The 24,119-nt window shown below is 40.8% G+C and overlaps 1 protein-coding gene across 1 annotated transcript; it reads right to left on the bottom strand.

The window, feature by feature from the left end:
• Positions 1 to 11,927: 11,927 nt before the first annotated feature.
• On the bottom strand, positions 11,928 to 14,712 carry LOC147327231 (uncharacterized). Its single transcript, XM_086297486.1, has 2 exons — positions 14,561 to 14,712; positions 11,928 to 12,970 (listed from the first exon to the last, which is right to left on the bottom strand). Exons 1-2 carry the CDS (start codon positions 14,610 to 14,612, stop codon positions 11,928 to 11,930), a joined length of 1,095 nt encoding a protein of 364 aa, XP_086153612.1. The 5' UTR covers positions 14,613 to 14,712.
• Between the last annotated feature and the right edge of the window lie 9,407 nt (positions 14,713 to 24,119).

Below are 24,119 nucleotides of genomic sequence, written 5' to 3'. Positions count from 1 at the left end.
CCCAAGCATTTCAGAAACATCATCTAAACGACTCAAAACAGTATCTACAGGTAAATGTATCTACCCTCTCTATCTGATCTGCTAAAATGAGCAGAATTGACTGAAGTTCACACCAGTCCGCCATCCTCCCTGACCTTTGACCTAGCACGTTTTTGCTACCTGTGGCAGCCGTCCGCGGAGCAGGTATCCAGGAAAACTAGTCGATAGTAAACGATCAGCCAATAGGCGCAAAAGTCAAGCCCACTTGTTGTGTGCCCACCTTATTACTAAATTAGGCAGAGCACTCTGAATTGAATCAGGACATAAAGCACGGTCTTTATGTTGCTTTATTGAACACTGTCCATCTTACAACTAGCCACTTAACGGGGCTTCCTTCGGACAACCACATCCGGTTCAAAGGTCATCACATTAAGACATAGCCATATCAATACATGACACCCCCCTTTTCCTTAGATTCAAACTTTAGTTGTAATAACTTTGATGTCTTTTTTTCCCCCAACATTGAACATTCTTCTTGTCTTACTTTCTAACAATTATATAATCTAAATGTCTCACCACACATGTACCTTTCTTTTTTCAATATATACATGTCGAAATACACATATGAACTTGAAACTTGCCAAATGTAAGTTACCTCTTCACCTTAACATATTATAGTTCATTTCACCACAAAATCACGAAACCTCTCGGGTATCTTTTTAGCCCTCTGTGATCTACTTGGTCTCTCTGGCCCCTGGGAGCCCTCTTGTGGTGTTGGAGTGAAGGTGTCAGTCTTTGTGGGTGTTTCACCTTCCTCCCTTTCAGGTATTGTGTCATAGTGTCCTTCTCTGGTCTCATTTGTCTCGTATTTCTTCACATGTGTGGTATTCCGGTGATAGCGAGCTCCTGTTGGTGATTCAATAATGACTTGGTTTCCAGTTCTGCTTACAACTTTGTGTGGTGTTGCGTTGAATGGTGTTGTAAACTTGTCCACTTTGTCTTGTTGAACCAGCACTGTGTCTTCCTATTTTTATTTATTTTTTATTTTTATTTTATTTATTTTTATTTTTATTTTATTTTTCTGAAATTACACACGTTACTAACGTGTGTAATTTCAGAAAAATAGCTCTACCATTGACCAATCTCACCTGTCCTAAGGTTATTTTTCTCACCTCCTATCACTTCCTGTTCCAACACATGGTTGTGTTTTTGTGTAGCTTATCTGGATAGCCGAAATAACTAAAAACTTATAGATAACTTCTTATTTCATAGTTTAATCTTCACTTGCTTCATCCGAAGCACACTCTCTTGTATTCACTCCCTGTATTTTTAGGAATTTGCTACCTTAGCTTAGCTAAGCCAAATAACACAGACCAATTAGTTAAACTACATGAATGTCTCAAAGCCATAAAGACCTGGATGACCTCTAATTTCTGCTTTTAAATTCAGATAAAACTGAGGTTATTGTACTCGGCCCTTAAAATCTTAGAAATATGGCATCTAACCAGATTCTTACTCTGGATGGCGTTACCTTGGCCTCCAGTAACACTGTGAGGAACCTTGGAGTGATTTTTGACGAGGACATGTCCTTCAATGCACATATTAAACAACTATGTAAGACTGCTTTCCTCGATTTGAGCAACATCTCTAAAATTAGAAATATCCTGTCTCAGAGTGAAGCTGCAGTTATTACTTCCAGGTTGGACTACTGTAATTCATTATTATCAGGATGTCCTAAAAACTCCCTGAAAAGCCTTGTAGTACCATATCACCCTATTAGAGCACTTCACTCTCACACTGCAGGCTTACTTGTTGTTCCTAGAGTATTTAGAAGTAGAATACGAGGGACAGCCTTCAATTTTCAGGCCCCTCTTCTGTGGAACCAGCTTCCTGTTTGGACAGACACTATCTCTACTTTTAAGATTAGGCTTAAAACTTTCCAAAATATATAATTAGGGCTGGACCAGGTGACCCTGAATCCTTCCTTAGTTATGCTGCAATGCGGTGGGCTGCTGGGGGATTCCCATGATGCACTGAGTATTTCTTCTTCAGTCACCTTTCTCACTCACTATGTGTTAATAGACCTCTCTGCACTGAATCATACTTGTTATTAATCTGTCTCTCTTCCACAGCATGTCTTTATCCTGTCTTCCTTCTCTCACCCCAACCGGTCCCAGCAGATGGCCCCGCCCCTCCCTGAGCCTGGTTCTGCTGGAGGTTTCTTCCTGTTAAAAGGGAGTTTTTCCTTCCCACTGTCGCCAAAGTGTTTGCTCAACAGAAAGGCAGTTGTTAGAGGGTGAATGGCAGGAACACTGTGTCTGCTGCCTCTTCTCTTGCCTCTGTGTATCAGTGAGTATTCAACAACAGTTTCTATATTTAACTGCAGGTTCTTACTGCATAATTCTGTCTGTATAATATGAAAATGATTCAATGCATCGAGTTATGCCAAACCTCACAGAAACTGTGCACGGTGGGTATTCTGAATTGCTGCTCGGCACATATATGCAGACCACAGTCAGAGCCTTACCCTCTGCTGCTTGAAGTCACACAGAGGTAACCCACTCGCTCTCTGTCAGCACGCAGTCGCAGACTCGTGAGCGAGGTTTTTTTTTTCTTTTGTTTTGCTCTTCTACTCTTAAGAGCTCCATTAGCCACACAGAGGGCACAATATGTTCTGCATTGCTTCTCAAAGTTAGCATTGGTTAGTGATCATGAGCTGTTTTAGGTTTATAAATCATTGGTTTACACCATATTCCTCTGAATTAATGTCACAAATTGACAAACTGACAGTGAGATACAGTGAAGTGTGTAGAACATGTAATTCAAATCAGAGCACGAGCAGAACAAGAGCATGAAGCTGAGATCAAACTTCATTTGCTTCCATCTATAAGGTGCAGGTCACTGAGGTCTTCTGACAGAAACCTGCTGGTGGTTCCTCGTTCTAGGCTGAAAACCAAAAGAGACTAAGTGTGTCTTCAAGGCTGTTGGCTGATAATCTATGGAATGCACTAATATTACATTTGATCTCTGCGGTCTGAACATTTGAAAGAGCAGCTCTACTTATTTGTACAGGCTTAATTTTAGGTAGTGGATATTATTATTGTCTTTTAATGTTTGTATTTATTTTTATTGATTATTATTGTGAAGCACTTTCTCTATAGAAATATTTTACCTTCATTTCCCTTCTGTAACTTTATGAAAGCCAAAAGCAAAAAGAGACGATAAGTAACTTTGCATAAATGTGTGGAGCTTTGCAGCTTTGCAGTTCATAAAGCTTCATAATGACACTATGTGACTATGCAGTGTCCAATATTCAAACTGAAATGCAGTCATTAGAGAGTGAATGGCAGCAACACTATGTGTGGTGCCCTTTTCTCTTTTCTCTGTATCAGCGAGTGTTCAGCTACAGTATCTATATTTAATGGCTCTGGTCCTCACTGTGTGTTTCTGCCTTACTTCTGAGAGCAGATATTTTACAGGTACAAAGAAAAACTGGCAGTGACCTGGTGGGCGGGGGATTCCTCTTTCAGGTGTGACGGCGAACACAGAGGTCGCTCTGCAAAAGAGAGTCATTGGAGGTGATGAATGTGAGCGACAGTATCATGTACAGCTCAGAGCAGTTTATCCACATGGACCTTCCAGCTTGTGTGGAGGCTCTTTGATCAGCGACCGCTGGATTCTGCAGCTCACCGTCTGAAGCCAGGAGGGTGAGGAGATCAGAGCAGCAACTAAAACTTGTTAACCCAAGGAATGTCTAGTAGCCATGTTTTTGCTATTCAGTAAAAAGTAAAATACATTCAGACAAGATGAGAAATAAAATATGGTGACCATCAGTAATCATGTTTTATGTTTGCTGTGCACATGCAGGACCATGTTTGCAAATCTAAGTGTGCATCAAGGGGGTCCGGAACAAGAAGTGCAGATAACAGCAGAAGCTGAGATCTATACAGACAAAGACACCAGCACAGGCAGAGTTCATGACATCATGCTGCTGCAGCTACTAGCAGCTCTGATGTCCATCCTATAAAACTACCTGACTGTGAGTTGTGGATGTTTCTGCTTCAGGTTCATGTGTTCTGACAGATACTGATACGTCGTGCTAACTTCAGTTTTAGATTCAAATGATACTTTGATGTTCCTGTGGCTCAAAGTTTCTTGCTTTGAAGTTTTTTTTCTTAAAGTTTCTTCTTGACCTGAGCTCTGTGCTGTGAAGTGAGTTCAGCATATGTAGAATATATTTCCTTTATCTTATCCCAACAGTGGGAATCAGGATAAGTACTCACAGGAAGCTGCTTATCAATTGAAAGCCCTGGTTATCAAGTTAACCAGGGCTTTCAATCCTAATGGATGTGGATAAACTATACTGGCAGTGCAGGTTTTAAAAAGGAAGATAAAACTGTAATATTAGAAAAATATGAAGGGTTTAAATGCATAATACAGACTGAAAGTAACAGCTGCTGCAGAAAAACCAGTGTTGTGTGTGTGTGTGTGTGTGTGTGTGTGTGTGTGTGTGTGTGTGTGTGTGTGTGTGTGTGTGTGTGTGTGTGTGTGTGTGTGTGTGTGAGTGGAAAATTGCTTAGTAGTAAAAGCACTGTATGAATGTGCAAGAACTTCAGATGCTTTGTTCAATAAGACTATCAGGAGGGACTATGCGCTTACCTGCTGCTCCTTGGCAGGTAGCTCTATGCCCTCCTGGGTTTTAATTGCACCTTAGAACACACATGCATCAACACTACAATGAGCGGGTGGAGGGAGGTTTGGAGTCTTCTCTCACCCCCGTTCTCTGCGGCCTGCTGGAGCGGGAGGGCTAGGAGAAGTTGGCCGTCCGACTGCGGTCTGGGGTGTGGGGCCTCCCTGCTGCTACGGAGTCGGGGTGGTCTGCCTCTCCCCACCGCAGGGAAAAGGGTAACACCACCTGGGTCTGGGTGCAATTCCCCCCTCCAGGGGCAAGGGTACCTAGACCCGGTTTGTAGAGTACGCTTGGGGAGTGTGATCGTGTGTACAGCGTCTCTTTATGTCTGTCTCCACGTTGGTTGAGTGTGGAGTAAGTGCACATGAGAGCATGAGGGTGGGAATGGATGTTTGTGTCTGTGTGTGCCCGTATGTCTGTGTCTATATGTCAGGTTGGGTATCAGACGCCACCTCTCTGGGGACACCTCAGGCCCTCCAAGATTTGGAGGCCTATCTCCACCCACCACCACTTCCCCTGCCGGTGGCGGACTCCCTCAGGTGTCGGTGCGTTGGTGGTTCTTTGTGTCTGGGGGTGGGTGTCCAGGTACACACCGGCTCACTCCTTGGTGGCCGCTTATCGGGGCCTGGAGCCTGGGGCTCGCTCGGGCCCCTTCGGAGGTGGGGTGCCCCCGGCCTCTCGGCCTGGGGCTCGGTCACTCAGGCGCAGCTGGGGGCCGGCGGAGCTCATGGGCGCGTCACTGCAACTCCCCCTGGCTTCTGCTCCGCGGCTGCTGAGTGAACCCTCATCTGGGACTCTCCTCAGCTCTTACTGGAACAGTGGCGCGGCTGCCCCTCTGTTGGTCTTCCATGGTCTCTTGTGTTCTGGGGGCCTCTGGATGTCTGGAGTTTTGACCTCCTCCATACCCGCTTCACACCCTGGAGGACGGGGCTGTGGCCCCCCCACACTCCCTAGCAGATCGTTACATGGAGAAACCTTTGGAATACAAGCGCGCTGATCCACACAGGTATGTACACGGGTGTTCACTGCTCGTAGACTTAAATTACACCTTTCTTGGCTGCTACTTCGAAGCACATCTGTCCTGCGTGCTGCACAACAACATTGAATATTTAGTATTTACTGCTGTTTACACTTAGCTAGATTAATGCGATGGTGTTGTGTTTAGTATGTTGCTTTGTTTTTTTTGCTTGTTTTCTATTTTTCTCTCAACAGGTGATCCAGGAGATTTTTTTTCTCCCCCCCCTTTCTCACTGTCCCTCTCCCCTTCTGTTTCTCCTTTCCTTCCTCTTTCTTTCTTCCTTTCCTATCCCTCACTCATGTCTGTCCCGTCTGTAAAATCTGAAAATAAAATATAATAAATAATAAAAACAAAGATCGACCAAATGGACCAATACGGCAATGCCACGATGATCCATTTGGCAAAGTAAATCCATTGGGTATCCTTGTTGGTCTTCAGACAACAATTCTGATGGCTAAAGAACCAAATGGGACAGGCAAAAAAAAAAAAAAAAAAAAAAGACAGCAAAAATCCTGACTGACATCACGACCTATCATTACACAGGAGAATCTGATGGATGGATAATTAAGTATTTCATTTAATTAATGTTTGAAAGACAGTTTCAGCTTTTATTCTGTCAGCTGCAAACTTTCTGCTGTTTATTAGTTTAAGAGAAAATAAAACTTAATATAACAACAGAATTTAAACATAGGCTGCAAACTGAAAAATGTCTACGAAAAAATGCTATTGAAGAATTTTAGCCCCTCCCACTGTCCATGTAGTACAGTAGGAGGGTCTAAAGTTGAAAGTTTCAAGGGATCTTCCAGGAATGGTGATGCTGCTTTTCTGGACAAATGATCTCTAAGCTTGAACTTAACCAGAGGGATATAGTACAAAGAAAATTCAACAAGGCTTGGCTTACTTTGCGTTAGCTGGCTTGAGAAAACGTAAAACACCAGTCAGTGTCACGCCGCCGGGTATATCAACTTCTCTTTTAAGCTGTGCTTTCTGCTTCACGCTCCGTGCCCACGCATGTAACAAGGGCTGCTACAAGGCCCTTTAAAACAGGAAGTAGCATGTGCTGCAGTGAGCTTGAATGGTGTCCCAATGCGCTGAGCAAGCACAGTCCAAGCATGCTAGCCAGGTGTGGTGCGTGATGATAAAGTGGTGACTAAAACTCTATAAAGGACATAACTAATATAACAGCAGGTCAGGGTTACTCTTACAATTTTCTCTGGTAAGAAGTCAAAATCCTTCATATAGAACTCTGAAGTTACCTGGAGAGATGAGATCCTGCTTCATAGTACAGGCCTCAGGGCAACATTTCAAAGTTAACGTGCAAAACAATCAATATATGTATTTGTATGTAACTGACAAAAAAAAGGAGAGAAAAGCATCCAAACACTTCTTGTGTCATTCCAGAGTTGAGGTCGCAGGTTATGGTGCCACCACTGGACTAGCTAATGAGAAAAGAAGGAAGATGATTTTTAACAAATTTGTTGTATTAAGAAAAAAGAAAACAAACCATCCAAACTGTTACTTTATTAGTAAAGAGATGTTGCAGATATTTGTACTGAAATTGTATTTTTCTTCATTTCTAATGTGTTCAAAGCAAAAACAAGCTTTTCCTGTGAGCTCAGACCATTTTATTTCTTTCTGCTGCATTTCTGCATAAAATACAAATCTGCATCATTTTTTAAAAAGTGCTTTAAGCTGAACTAATTGTCCCTTTTTTCTACAACCTGGTGAATCACCCTCTCTTCACTGTGCAGAGACTGAGGTTGTCAGCTGTACAGAGCTCAATGATATTTTACAGAAATAATTCCCCGAGGTCCACCGAGTCAGGAGCTATCAGCACTGGTTCTGTGGACAAAGTCCTGGGAAAGATATATGTCGAGTGAGTTTGCATGATCCCTCAGCTCACAGCTGCATTTATTAAACATTCAAAATACAGAAAGATTTTATAAAACTGGGAAACTGTATTTCTGTCTTGCAGGGAGACTCTGGTGGAGGAGTGGTTCATAATGGCAGGATTTATGGGGTCTCTTCTTTTGTGGGAGATCCAGACTTTGTATGCAGAGCACCGGCTGCCTTCATGGACCTCTGTGATCCTGAGTATGCAGATTGGATCAGGAAAACTATCAACCCATAAAAAGCTGTGAGGTGTGGATAACTGTAAACAAGCTGAAATAAATAATCTTTTAGAGTTTAGCTTTGGTTTCTTTTATTCTCTTTGATATAAGCAGTAGAGGATTTCAGAATTTCTGTGTTATTTGCCAAAAGACGTTTTTTCAGCTGCACCCACACACAGTTTCTTTAGATAACTTCAACTGCAGAAAGTAAAAGCTCAGCATTAAGTTTCAAATGCAGTTTTAAAGATAATAATATGGAGTCCCTGAAGAAAACACCCGTCAATAGAAAAAGCTGCAAAATCCTGCAAAATGTAACAGAAGTTGAATAAAACACAACGGAAATAGAAAAAAATGCAACAAGGCTGAAAAACTGAACAAACAAACAAAAAACAAACACAAATTACAACAGAAATAATAACAACGATATAAAAAAAAATAAAGTAGAAAAAAAACATTCTCATCCTAAAACTTGGTGACAAAGTGGAACATGGTAAGGAAACACTCACTTAAATGCTGTCATTACTCAAAGGTTCCTGATAATCATGCATGAAGTGATTTCTGGAGGGGAATGAAACTTAACTGAACTGCTCCCTGTGACATTTTGACCTGTCAAACGCAGGCGTAACTCCTGTTATTCATTGTTGTATTGCAGGTCTGCTGTGCACGACGTCTGTGAATCTGAGTAATTTGGTACAGATGAAGGAATAAGACTGCTCAGATGCTTTGGGTGTCACGTAATGATCCCTCAGGTTTGGGTGTCTTTGGTGCCCTTTGATTTCAATCTACCTGCACATTGAACAGAAATCCTGCCATGACAGAACACACTAATGCCTTTTCAAGGGAGAACCGATCCGAATCGGAGCTGTCAGCCCCAAGTTCTCTGCAGTCATCAAATCAAGCATAATCTGGTTTGAACAGGCTCCCTGCCTCACTGCAAAAGCCTTTTTACCAGCTGCTGTTTGACAAACTGCAAAGCCTCTGAAGAGACTTTAGAAAGGGGGAAAAAAGGATACGACGAAAAAGCTGAACAAAAAGCTATCCATGCACTGTTTAACATTTCACTTGGAGTTTATTGACTGTATTCTATCTGTGGATTGCATTATAGCTTCTCTGAGAGCTTTGCTCCCTGAAGATTTTATGATCTGTGAACGCTGAGTCTCTCTTGTGGCTGTAAACCAGTCTGCTCAGCATGGCACTGCATGGCAGAGTTTCTCTCCATTTTTTTGAATCACCTTTGCTCAGTTGTGCTCCTAACTGGTCTCCTGAGTTTGGCTGTATTCCTGGACTTTGCCCTTTAGTTACTCTTCAGTCTCTTTGACACACAGGCTGCCAAATTTGAAATAACATTTTTAGTTTTGGAAAAAGAAGAGCGTGTCTAGCAAATTCTTGCACATCCTTGTTCTTAAATAGCACTTTTCTACTCAAGCACTCAAAGTACTTTATACACCTCATTCACCCATTCATACAAGCACTTTTCTGTACCTAAGTTCTTTCTATCTAACATTCATACTCTGATGGACACATGAAAGAGCAGTTTGGGGTTCAGTATCGTGTCCAAGGATACTTTGAGATACAGATCAGATCAGGCTGCGATCGAACCTCCAACCTTCTGATCGGTACTAATTGGACGTTTGCTGCTGCACATGTAGCATCACAGCTTAGAAGATGGTGGTGTGGAAATGTGTTTCCCATTAACAATTGACTAAGAAACTCTTAGTCAAGGGTTAACGTCACTAATGTCAGTATTTTCACTGACTCTAAAAAGGCACTGATCTTCATTAGATTAGATCAACATTGTTCCTTAATCCTGAGCTGTACAGGAAAATAGATTTCTGATACACATGTACATAAACAAATAAAGAGAGATGTTTCCCACCTGCTGAGAAGACAACAAATGCATAACCTGATTACCACCATTAATCTCACATCCACTGATTTCTGGCACCTATAAGTGAGATTGAGTTCACTGTCCTGCTGTCTTGGCCTTTAGGAGAACACAGTGAGACAGATGAAGCTTGCACCAGATGGTGGAAACACATTGATCGTGGTCTTAGACACAGCATCCACACTCTGTACATGATAGTGTGTGTATGGTGCTGTTTGCAGGAACTTGATGAGGCTTTGCTTAAGTGGAAATCCACTGATGTTCAAGCCCCAGGGAAGTGGGCGGGGGGATAGGACCTCTGGGGCCCTCTTCCTGATGGAGCCCTACCTGACTCCTTTCACTGCTAAAGCAAGAATGGTGCCACAACTCATTGAAACAATACTTCATTTCATCAGAATCATCAAATGATTCTGTTAAAAACAACCGCCCAGTGTACTTGCATGGCAAACATCGTGATTAGATATTCAAGAAGAGCCTCTTAAAGATGAAGGTCTGTGTCTCTTGACCTAAACACATAATCCAGTTAAATCTGATTTATGTTCATTAATGCCCCTCACACTGTAACTTAAAGTAATAAATCGGTCACTGATTAATTACAGAAGTACGTCTGTGAGCATAAAGATGTAAGCCTTGGACCATCAGGATAAAATGTGGTTGGGAAACTTAACAAGCTTTGATAAAACTTCATCAGTAGCTCAAGCAAGACCTCAAAACCTTCGATCACCACGGGTGGTTAGCAGACTGTGGTTGTACCATGCAGCCTAACAACATGCAGTAAATTGCAGGTTAAAGCAGTCTGCTTACACATTGTTAAACGAGGGAAGGGAACTAATGTGGCTGTCACATTACCCTTTTGTCCCATTTCATCCCAGGACTTGATTCAATTGCTGCTCACTTTCTACAATACTTAAAACTGATCAGTAGGACCTGAAACTGCAAACATTCAAACATTCAGGCCAACAATCAGTTGGTGAACATATTAATCTACTACAATTAGCAAAAATGAATAAATAAACAGAAGAAAGTTAGAGTGATATCAGAGTCATGCAAGTTTTTGACCAGCAGGTTAAACTCATGCAAATTAGCTTCATCCAGGCTCATGAAAACACTGTCCTGCTTATAAACAGCAGATCATTTGTGTCAGTGTCAGGATGGTTTATATTTGAGCTTTTAGTTCACACAGAACAATTTTTATTAATTGTTTTTAGCGATTACAAAAGTCTGTGAATCCCCAAATTGTTCAGTTGTTCTCTTTGCTCCCCATGAGGTCACTTTCACCATGTGACAAAAACAACACCCCACTCTACACACTCGGGCCACCAGCAACTTTCTAAATCCTCAATAAAAAGCTGACAGGTTGCAATGATGTTCCAAAGAACTTATTAAGAAAACAACTAAATACACAGAAAATTTTATGAAAATTGGTTTATTTTATATCTCATAGTTTTAAATGATGCAATAAAAATATGTATAAAACATCACAAACTGTAATATTTTACAAATGCTTACGTCCTGCTGATGCAATGGAGACATCTTCCAGTGACAGTCTTCATCAGTGTGAGTGTGAGGAGGATCCTAAACCCACCAACACAGAAGTGCATGTTCACAACTCCCTCTGTGCAGGCGGGGTCAGGACCCTCCTCACCCTGGGTGAGGAGGGTTGGTGCTGTGGCCAGTCAGGTATGAAGTGCTGAGAGTGGATCTTTGGTCCTCTGTGCAGCTCTGTCCACTCTCAGCTGCCCTGCAAAGTAATAACACAAGAAAGACGTCATTTTAACACAAAACAGCATTTTCATTGTTGGTAGCTGCAGTATGTTGTTAAAAAAACTATTTTAAACCCAACGTATACACATGAAAAATATAAATAAAGCTAAACCTACAGTGCTGCTGACATAGGATGATGATTTATACCAACTATTGGAAGAATTTTGTCTTCAATACAGTTTGTTGTCAATGTGAGGTGATAACTTACATAGTTGGAACACAGCACCACTCTCCCGTTTTTCACTTGGTCATCCATCCTTCTCATCGGGTTGGTTGGGGTAAGGCTGTCTTCTGGGTGGGGTGTTTGCTCCATCTTGGACGTAACTGGAAGTAATAACAACTAAAAAACTACCTTTAATTCACAATGTAATATTAATATTAATGTCACATATCAACAAAAAAAGCAATACATTTCACATGTGCGAGTCACATGTTCTTATATCTGTAAAAACAAAGTTTAAAAACACATTCTAACATAAACTAATCAGAGTCACTGTCATCCATGGAAAGGCTAAAAGGCCTCTCCCAGAAACGTCTGACTCCAAAACTACCTGAGGATGTTGAAGGGGCATCAAACTGGTCACTCACCTTGCACCTCTTTGCACTTACCTCTTCGGTGCAGATGTCTTCTCTGCTTCTCTTTTCTGAGGAAGGAGCAGCAGAGAGATCAGCTGAGGAAGAAGCAGCAGAGGGAGCAGCTGAGGGAGGAGCAGCTGAGGAAGAAGCAGCAGAGAGAGCAGCTGAGGAAGAAGCAGCAGAGGGAGCAGCTGAGGAAGAAGCAGCAGAGGGAGCAGCTGAAGAAGGAGCAGCAGAGGGAGCAGCTGAGGAAGGAGCAGCAGAGGGAGCAGCTGAAGAAGGAGCAGCAGAGGGAGCAGCTGAGGAAGGAGCAGCAGAGGGAGCAGCAGAGAGAGCAACTGAGGAAGGAGCAGCTGAGGAAGAAGCAGCAGAGGGAGCAGCTGAGGGAGGAGCAGCAGAGGGAGCAGCTGAGGGAGGAGCAGCTGGCGGATCACCAACTGGGGCAACAACTCGAGGGAAGAGTGGGGCATTGGCCTGGCCGAAAGGCGGCATGGCGATGGGGGCAGCACCTGGAGCAATAGGACGTTGCCAATCGTGCCAAAACGGCTCTGGAGGGTGCTCCCGGATGAGAGGGGAATCATCTCTCTCATCCATGGTGTCATACCCAGAGTCATCGCTAAGCCAATCCCCCCACTCTTCTGAGTCGTTCCAGTCAGATGAATTGTCAGTCTGTTCACTCACCTCTTCATCGTCTACAGGTAGGTAGGGGGGGTACTCACCATACTCACCTTGCTGTTCACCGACATCAGCATCTGGTGCTTCATCAGAAGAGGGTGAGGGTGAGAGAGGGATAAAATACTCACCATACTCACCTTCGCTGATACGCTGGGTATCAGTGTCCTGAGCTTCACCAGAAGAGGTGGTGCTCTGGAGACTGTCATCCAGGATCCTGATGACTTCAGGAAGGCCTTCTTCTGCAGGGCGTTCAACCACATAGTCAAGACGCCCTGTGAGGAAACAATTTTTAAAATAACATTAGGAATGTAATAGACACCCAGTGTTAAAGCAACAGACCTACATCTGTTAGTTTGAGCAGAGGATGAGAGAAAAGCATTTTATGTCAGACTGAATGACACTTCTACTTGTTCAATCTTTAAGTGAAGTTTTTTAATAGAAGACCACCAAACCTCCACCAAGGCAGCTCACTCTGTGTACTTTTAAGGTGACACTATATTGACACTATAAATGACACTGTATTTTGTGTACATTCAATTTGTTTTATTTGTTCCTTGTAAGCCTTTATGCAAACACTATGTTGGAGTAGGTAATGGATAATAGGTATTGATTTGTAAATAGCCGGACATGAGTAACTTATTATATAAATATACTACAGTACATTTATAACTAACCATGCAGCTCATTCTCCTGTTTTATTTACAATTCACGATGTCACACATTTTGAAAAAAGCTCATAGGTTAAATATGTGGATGCAAACCATAATGTAACATTTAGACCACATGTACCAATTGCATGTCCTAAATATATATATATATATATATATATATATCTCCCATTTTGACCTCGGGACTTCTAGGTTATACTCGGCACAGATGTTCCTGTACACTATGCCGGCCACTTGGTTATGGCGTTCCATGTATGCCTTGCCTGCTAGCATCTTGCACCCTATATATATATATATATATATATATATATATATATATATATATATATATATATATATATATATATATATATATATATATTTTTTTTTTTTTTTTTTTTTAAATAAAAACACAACCTTCTTGGCAAGAGTTGGCAAGAATTGCACACACAAAGCTCTGCAGGTATGTCTGAAAATGATGGTCAAGTGAAAAACAAACAAACAAACAAGCAAACAAACAAACAAACAAACAGAAACTCTTAACTCAGAATCCACATTTTTAGAAATGTGCACAAGGACTGTATCTGCCATAAGGACAGATACATCTAATCTGTGGTAAACATGCTATCCCTGTGTAAATATCCCTGTGTACAATATCTCTCTCTGCTATCTAATAAGGTTAAAAGCATTACCGTAACAGAAGATGGGTCTTAATGCCATTATTACTACTGTTTTCATATTCTTTTGATATTATTTTATTTGTATTTTTTTATCTTTGTGTTTTGCAGCAGAGAAAAAATATAGTTTATGTCAATAAAGCCTTTGATCCGGAGAAGAAAAGGATGTCAGGAGGGGACCTGGATCTGTGTGTTTACGCCTGCGTGTTCTGAGGCCATGACATCTTGAAGATGCCGTTACCACAGAAACTGATTTTTGGGCATTTTACAAATTTTAGTCCATTAAGCTATTTTTAACCATTTCATTTTAAAGAAAAGTGTCAAATTTGAAGCCTTCAAATCAAAGTAACACCTTTTTTCATATTCATACACCAGTCGTTAATAATTTCTACACCTCTCCCGGAAAATTTAAAACATACAAACAATTTACGGAAACAATCTTGAATACACATATTTGATCACGTTAAAACTTGATATTCACACTGGAACTTGTTAAATTATTACAGTAATTTACATTTAAAGAAATTTTCAAACGTACCTGCAGCGAAGTCCAGGTGACAGTCGGGGAGTCCGGGTCCACGGCGAGCCATCTTCAAACTTGAAAAACAAAAACAAGTACAAACGATCCACAGATGAAGTACTTGTTATGCGTTCAAGTTATATCCGCTTTTAGTAAAATGGTTTGCAAAACTTAGCTTTCCACAGGCTGAGGTTGGAGCAGGTCGAAACAAGTCCACGAGCAAGTGTAAACAGACGTTTGGAACCTTGTGCAGCATTTATATACCCTCGGCGGCCATGGTTACGGTTGTCAACGTGTACACGTGCACGGGATAGAAGTATAGGAATGGAGCTCACCACAGTGTAATTACAGTTAATTTATGGTCATTTACTGTCAGGGTGGAAGTAATGAATTACAAATACTCACGTTACTGTAATTAAGTAGATTTTTTTGGGTACTTGTACTTTTATGAGTAATTTTTCAAGTGTGTAATTTTACTCATACTTGAGTACAACTTACACCATGTAATCTACTGAGTACTACTGAGTACGCCCACAATTTGAATTAATATTCAAACCTTTCGTCTGCATTTTTGCAGCCAATAAGGCCGTGCAATCCCGACCGGCCAATTTAAGACATAAGCAAAGATAAACTCTGCTGCAGCAGCAGGCACAGGTGTCTGGAGGTGCTACATGGTGGAGTACAAACTACTTTATAGACGGAAGATTTGGAGACAAAGAAGCCAAAATGGAGACAGAGGACAACACTGTCAACCATGAAAACGACGTAGAAAAGACAGAGGACGCGTGCCCGTGGCCATACCTGGAGGAATTTTTCATGTGCAGAGGGAGAAAAGGAGACAGCGTCCAGATGCAGTGCAAACTTTGTTTGACCTCTACAGTCATTTCAGCTTACAAGACTTCAGCGTCTAATCTTAAAAAAACACATTGAGGTAAGAGGTTTTACAACTATACGTGTACAATATTGCCTTCTTATTTTTCATGTGTGTTAAGGTTATTAGTTTGGCTAAGATATTGTCACCGCCATTGGTTAGCCTGATATTAAAATAAGACGGAGCTAGCTAATGTGCGTGTGTGTGCATAATTGAGCTAAATTCGTAGGAATGTTTTAGCTTATTATTTGGATAACCACCGTCATTACAATAAATTAAATTTGTAGTCATTTAAAACTCACAGGCCTACAATCAGCTGGCCTATATAAAAAACAAAAACAAAATTTGAACACAGTGCTGAGCTGCATCTCAAATTAATCTTCCAGCTCTCAGCTGACATGTACCAGAGCCCGATTGATGGATCAGTTGATCAGGATCATTGGCCTGATATAGGTCTATCATAGTGACATGGCTCTTAATCAGTAGGGTTATATGTTTCCCAATATGATTTTTTTTTTTAAAGAACATAATGTGGATTGTTTTTATTTGTTAGCTGTATGGGCAGCATTTTTGTGTATGTGATCCCTTTTCTTAAATTACATTTGCTATATACACATATTTTGCTCTCTTAGTATTTTTAGAACCCGACTAATATTGAAAACTTTAGGGTGATACTGATAAAAAGGAGTTAAAAATTTAGATACTGATACATTGGTCGATACTCTTTTTACAGATAGTATACAGATTACAGAACTTAGAATGTATACAGAAATTCATGTTTTTTGCAATGATCGTTCAAAATTGGTTTACATTTGTAAATAAATACAGCAATATATCTGCAAGATTTGACCAAATTCACCACTCTTTTATACTATGCTAAACAATCAAAGATTAGCTCATGTCTAGTTGAATGATGTTTTAAAAATGTGTTTTCCTGTAGTGTTAATCACAGTGATGTTATGAAGTAATGTATGAACCTGACGTATGATAATATTTATCTCTACAGAGGAAACATCCATCGAAGATTGAGCAGTACAATATCACTGTGGCATCAACATCTCGTCAGCGAAAGACCACAGCCACACCAAACAAGCTCTCAGCAAATACACAAGCCAAGTTACCAGACCTGATGTTGAGAGCTGCAAACAAACATGTTCCACAAGCAACTGTTGACATGCTTGTCATCAATTTCACATGTGAGGGTCTACAGCCATTTGCAGTGGTAGAACAGCCATCTTTCAAAGAATTGGTTACCACATTACAACCTCAAGCCAAAGTCATCTCCAGACCCACTGTCCGTGCCAGAATCTGTGAAGCTGCTGATCACATGAAGATGACTTTGGTTGCAGCATTGGATAAAGTCAAATTGGTTGCTACCACTACTGATTGTTGGTCAGCTCATCAGAAAAGTTACCTTGGAGTCACATGCCATTGGAGGAAGAGTCCCTGGAAAGAAGATCTGCAGCACCAGCATGCAAAAGATTGAGAGGGTCTCACACATTTGACATGCTTGCTGGTGCGCTTGATGATATCCATTGCCAATACAAGATTAGAGGCAAAGTTGTAAGAACCACAACTGATAGTGGATCCAACTTTGTCAAGGCCTTCCACATGTTTGGGGCACAAAATGATGCAGATGAAGCTGAAGATGAAGCAGACCCAGAAACTATTGACCTGACTGACCATATTGACTACCATGAGGCAAGTGCAATTCTTGATGAAGACTCTGGTTTGGAGTATCAACTCCCGCCTCATCAGCGATGTGCATGTCACCTGCTAAACCTTGTGGCAACATCTGATGCTGCCCTAGCAGAGAGCATGAATGAAACCTACAAGAGGCTCTCCCGTGCAAGCTTTGCAAAATGCCAGGCCATTTGGAACAAAACTCATTTGGCTAATGAAGTGGTAGAGGACAAGTGTGAACTACAGATCATTCGTCCCAATGCAACACAATGGAATTCAACCTACCTTGCCATTGAAAGGATAATACGCATCATTGATGAGAAGGGGGAAAATGACATCAGGAGCATTTGTGAGGAGTTCAAGGTGAAAATGTGAGTAAAATTGGACACCTACCAATATGGTTGCAAATTTTGTGAATTTTCCTTAATGGATGGTTAAAAACGTGAGCAGACTCTTAATATTAAATCAGAAGATCCCTATTATAGTCATGGTGGGTTTTGTTGTTGTGTCTTACAGGTTGAGTCCTGCAGAAGTTGCATTCCTTAGGGAGTACTGTACCACCATGAAGCCACTGGTGAAAGCTTCAAACATTCTTCAGTCTGAGTCCACTTCCTTTATGGGATGGCTCCTGCCAGTAATCCAACAACTACTGTCCAAACTTAGCAGGCTGGAGACATCAAGCAAGACATGTGTGCCACTCATCAGGGTGATCCGAAGGGCCAGCTCTGTTCTAGGATGCCCTCTGGACCCAGTGGAGGTGGTGAGTGACAGGAGAATGGCGGCTAAGCTGTCATCCCTGTTGGACAACGTCTCCCACCCCATGCAGCAGACTGTGACAGCACTGAGCAGCTCCTTCAGTGGGAGACTGCGGCACCCACGGTGTGGGACGGAGAGATTTCGCAGGTCTTTCCTCCCCACTGCTGTCAGACTCCACAACAAAGACTTTAACTGAACAAACACACACATCCACACATGTGCAATAACACTAAGTGCAATAATCTTTTCTGGCATCGTTGTATTTTACTCAGTTGTATATAGCATTCGTATTCTATTTTTATCTTATTGTATATTTTTATTCTATTTTATTCTACTGTATATAGTATATTATTTTATTCTATTCTGTACAGCTGTGTACTGTATTTATTCTTATTGTATTCTAATTTTTGCGTCATAACTTTTGCACTGTCCACTTCCTGCTGTGACAAAACAAATTTCCCACATGTGGGACTAATAAAGGTTATCTTATCTTATCTTATCTTATCTTATCTTATCTTATCTTATCTTATCTTATCAGAGCCCTGCAAAATGGCCTTCAAAAGCGTTTTGGAGCGATGATGGAGGATCCAGAGTTGGCTGCAGCTGCAGTCCTCTTACCCAAGTTCAAGACTTCCTGGACTGACAGAGCAGATGTAACAGAGGCTGGTAAGGATTCATGTGATCCCATTTTTGTGTATTTTTACATTTGAACACATGCTTAAGTGAGTATTTCACCTAATACATTGTAAGCTATTGATGGTCTGTCCTGAATACTAAACAATCCTTTTTGAGAATTTGCCGTTTTTAAATTTGTGTTCAGGAATAATCACTGAAATTTAAATAACAAAATTGTGTTATCTACTTACAATTACAGCCTTGACATACATCAAACAACATCTTGAAACGACAGAGCATGAGAGTGAGGATCAGCAAAGAGAGTCATCTGATGAAGATGAATTCTTCTCCAGACCAATCTCCAGAAGGCTGCAAAGTGCAGTTGAGCTTGATGGTTACCTTGCTTGTGCCACAGACACCATGGAGCTGCTGCACTCCTTCTCAGGTATCAAAAACCTCTCTCTTAAACTGAACACAGCTCTGCCTGCTTCTGCTGCGTGTGAACGACTTTTTAGCTGTGCTGGTCTACTCTTCACAGCCAAACAAAGTCGGATTGCCTCTGTTAATTTAGAAAACCAGCTCTTGCTGAAACTGAACAAAAGGTTCAAGTGTGACAGAAATGCTAAGAGTTTAAGACACTCACCTGCCTGTTGTTCAGTGTATGGGGAAAAGTTTAAATGGTTCTACGCATGTTCAGAAACATATTTGTCATTGTTTTAACAAACAAAATTCCTTCTTTTATATCTACATTTATTTACAAAACAAGTTACCTTTCTATACCTTGTTCATCTGAGAAATGTGCTTTGAACATAAATATTTATACTGGTGAATCGAGTTGAATGCCTGCTATTGACGACAGAATAAAACATCAGTCTGTTAAAAAGTAATTAATACTCTGAGTAGTTTTTGAGAAGAGTACTTTGTACTTTTACTCAAGTATTTTTTTAACACCAGTACTTTTACTTGTAATTGAGTACAATTTAACCAGTGTAACAGTACTTGTACTTGAGTACAAATTTTGAGTACAGCAGGTGGATGAGGGAAAGGGGAGGAAGGAGGAGGAGAGACCCGCGGACCGGCCGCGTCTCGTATTGAAAAGGAACCCGATTTGTCCCGGACTTCAGCTTGAATGAAAAAAAATACACAAAGCTGGAGTTCTTCTGTGTCTTTACGTGGCCAGCTGCCTCTTCTTCTCCCATTCTCTCTCCCTCTCTCTCCTGTTGCTACTTAAATCATGAAACTGATCAATGATCAGCTGATCGCTTTTCTCTTGGAGATACTATATAGCTCATGCTTACGGAGCCCCTCTGATGACATCCTCCAAAAAATTAATAGATTGTGGCGACAAAATACTACTTCCTGCCCTCGAAATAGTATAAGTGCCCACGAAATACTTATTTGTGGCCACAAAATACTATTTCGAGGGCACGAAATAACGTGCGCACGAAATGCTAATTTGTGGGCACGAATTGGGTATAACGTGGCAACGAATTACGCATTTGTGGCAACAAATAGATGACGTGCGCACATCATATTGATACATTGGACAGCTGTGTAGAGACATAAGCATAAGAGTAGGCTAAACCTGTACAACATGGCCAGAGACAGTATGATTGAGTTTTATTTTTGTCATGGTCTGCGTGGCAGACCTTGGGTGTGTGGGGAAGGAGGACCCAAAATGCGTTTATTTACAGTGGAGTAAACAATACACAATAATAGGTCTAGGTCCCTCAGACCCAGATCCCTGACAATTTTAGGCTGGGAATGAGCTACACATGCATTTTGAAAAGCCTGGCACTGAAAGGAACCATTATTATGGAGAGACAGTTAAACAGGATATTAAGAGCCCAGTTGCATTGCAGACGTAAGTACGACCCGGACGTTGGGATAGATTCTATTGTCAACCAACTGCAAGGGCCTGGGAAGGATCACGGTTATTGGTCAAGTGTTTCGTGCTCACAAATAAGCATTTCGTGCGCACGTTATACCCATTTCGTGGCCACGAAGTAGTATTTTGTGGCCACAGTTTATTTATTTTTTGGACCATGTCATCAGAGGGGCTCCGTACATGCTAATATCACATCTTCACATTTTTTTTAGAGGTAACAATAACTTTGCATTCTCGCTACTCAGCATGCTCTAAAACAGGTATATGTTAGCAATGACAACATTTAACAAATGTTTTTAAAATTCTAGCCGTGCTAATTAGCCTTAGGATTGGTTGAGGTCTGTGAAAGCCTTTGGAACAAAATCAGTCTTGTAAAGCTCACTATTTTCCAGCTGAGCCTATAGCACATTTGTTAAAGTCAGTCCGGATTGTACAGCTTCTAATCAGAAACAATTAAAGTTTGTTTCTTTTTTTCTGCTCATCAATCTTTTTCTGTAACCAGGATACCTGGAAAGTCTTAAATAACTCATGTTAAAATGTTGCAGTGCTGTAGAGTGGGGTCATGTTAACAATCCATTCAAACTTGTGGTCTTCAAGGTCAACTTTATCAACTTAATCTAGAAACTATCATTCCTACAACTGTGCTGTGTATATGTCACAACATATAGCAGGAACCTATAAACGTAACTGACCTTTGACCTCTCCTTCAAGAAGGTACATGTAATGTCTACAGTGATTAGACATACTTAATAAAACAGTGTGGGGCCCAGAGTATTGTTGTGCATCAGTGTGGAACATGTCAGTAACACTGAGGGTTACACACACTTTGCCAGGTACACCTGTTCACCTGCTCGTTAAACACAAATGTCTAGTGAACCAATCAGACGTCAGCAAATTAAAGTATTTTAGCATACAGACATGTTCATGATGACCTGCTGAAGGTCAAAGCAAGTATCAGAATGGGGGAAAGAGATTGCGTGGTTGTTGGTGCCAGATGGGCTGGTCTGAGTATTTCAGAAACTGCTCATCCAATGAGCTCACAAAATTACCTCCACAGTTTACAGACTGTAGTGGCAATCCAACCAGCAAAAGGCCACCTGAGGGAATTTGAAGTATTTCCAACTCATCCTGGTGATGAGGTCAAACACAACCAGTACTTTTAACATTTTATCAATTATTTACCAAATTAAAAAACAACTTGTGGTAACTTATTTTTAATTTTGCTGCAGACAAGTTGAATGAATGCTTACTGGATCTAGAACACCATTTAGATCATAACAGCTCCTGATCAGGATGAATTTCATTTTCAAATCAAATTTCATGTCGCAGTTTCACAATTTTGTAACATATTATTTCAAAGCTTGCTTATGGGCTTGTTTTGGAGCAGACCAACAGTCAGGCTCGTCTTCACCCTTACTGTCAGACTCTGAATTGATGGTTCTGCTATATCTCACCTGGCTGAGCTCTTGTAATTATTTTGTGATAAAACTTTTTCTATTTTGAGATCAAGATTCAAGTGGAAATCTTTGTGTGTCTGTCTCTCTCCCTTGGTTTCTGTAGAGGTACAGTGTGGGGGCGCCTGGATAAATGTTAAACAGAAGCTAGATGTAGTGTTCCTCCACTGTCCATTAAGGATATGAGGAAAAGAAATGGTCAAGAACAAAGTGTATGGTGTATTTATAAAAGAAAATGGCTTTTAAATTGTATACCAAAACCACCACCAGAAAGTCAACTACAACTTGTTACATAATCATCATGACTGTTGTATCAGTTTAACAGTTTATGGGTTGACTTCTTTCAGTTCATTCACTGTTTACATCATGAAGGAAAAAGAAGGCAACAGGCTGAGAAATGAAGCTGTTGTGTGTCTTTGTGGCCACACGGGGGCAGTGCTGCATAAATAGTAGAATCTCTTCCTGGACACTTTTTCTACACCTCTTTTTAAATGACTAATAAAGACAACAACAAAATGAATTACATCAGGATCTGATATGGTTTTGTTTTTTTGTTGAGCTTTATATATTTCAGAATGCCTAGAGTTTGTTTGTTTCCCATGTTTTGTGATACAGAACATCTCCTCTCAGACGGCTGTTGTCTCATAATGGGTCATTACCTGGTCTGATGGGGTGTTTGTTCCATTTATAAATCAAGCGATTGATTTGTAAAATGAGAGATGGCCTCTGACCTGCTGACTGGTGTCTGATCTTCTCTGCTCCCCTCAAATTTGACAACTACTCAGCTAATGTGATGGTGGACAGGAAGTCACTAAACCTGGGACTCTGGAAACACATTTCTAGGGATAAAAAGTTAATGTAGATCGTTTCAGGAGATAAATATGAAATGATCGATTTGGTGATTATACTAATATAGTAAGAACATAATGTATGAAAAAAAGATTTTTTATCTATACACTTAAGCAACGACCAGAGTCTTAGAATTGCGCTTTCACCAGGTTTTACTTGACTGAACAACAGAACTTCTCTGTCTCCTTTATAAGGGGTCACATCCTGAGTTACACAATGAGTCTTTCAAATGTGTGCGATAACCCACTGCATGTGTAGTCGTGCTGAGACCGCGTGGTCTTACTTTTATTACCCCTTGATTCAGCTGTGACCTGCTTATCAAGTCTTTTTACAAGTACATCATAATTATCTGCTCTGTGCAGACATAAGTTGAGCAATGGTTTAACAAACTTTCCCATCAAAAACATGAAGGTTTAGCTTTAAGCTTATTTGTCCAAACAACAAAGGATAAACTGCCAGCACCTGGACTGAAACAGAACATAGTAGTGTTGGATGTAAGTAAAGGAAATACAAGTATAACTGTGACTATGGAACAAATCTCCTTCAATGTTAAACCTTAATGTTAACCTGATTGTGTTTATTAGAAAAATCAGCCATTACAGTGTCTGTGATTGCTTCACATAGTTAACTCTGGTTGTCTGTGGGTTTGTGTCAAACTTGGAGTGAACAAAAGCATGAAAACTGTGGAAGATGCAGACTGTGAAAGTCTAGTTTATTTCATGAATACAAATATTTTTTACAGTCGCTCGAACAAAGTAGCGTACATTCATGATAAAGTAAATACCACAACACAACATGGACAGTAAGAAGTAAACTGAATTGTCTTAGAACTTATTATATTCTTTAAGCTTAAAAGCAACACCCAGGATTAGACTGTTTGTGTTTTAAGCCTTTTATTCAAAGCTAGTATGTGTCAACACTTCTTTCTGCCAGCAGCATTATTGAAGTGACACTTTAACGACACTTTACCTGCTGATGCTTCACATCACAATCTTTATGACGAAAAAGCTCAGATGTCTGTGCTGTCACTTGTTATGAAAATGGACAGAACCTGGGCTCAGGCTTCCTCTTCTTCTTTCCTTCCTCTTTAATAATAACCATAGATCAGTAAAATAGCCATATTTTTAAACAAATGATTGTGATGAAGAGAATTTTTTTTCCAGTGTGCATCAACTCAAAATCTTTTAAGTTTAAATCTTTTTTGTTTACCAACAACTGGGCAAATCCAAACTTGATGTACCAGGTCAACTCAGCTCCTGCCTTGACCTCCCCTCTGCTGAGCGTACACACACACACACACACACACACACACACACACACACTCACACACACACACACACACACACACACACACACACACACACACACACACACACACACTCTCACACACACACACACACACACACACACACACACACACACACACACAACATAAAGCAACATTAAATAACGGATCTTTCA

Source organism: Aulonocara sp. 'chitande type north' Nkhata Bay, linkage group LG6 (genome assembly GCF_057382095.1).
Source record: "Aulonocara sp. 'chitande type north' Nkhata Bay isolate Kocher_YH1m ecotype deep benthic linkage group LG6, A_spYH_male_GT1.1, whole genome shotgun sequence".
Classification (NCBI taxonomy): Eukaryota; Metazoa; Chordata; class Actinopteri; order Cichliformes; family Cichlidae; genus Aulonocara; species Aulonocara sp. 'chitande type north' Nkhata Bay.
Note: the sequence above shows the minus strand (reverse complement) of the source record. Positions and strands in the feature narration are given on the sequence as shown.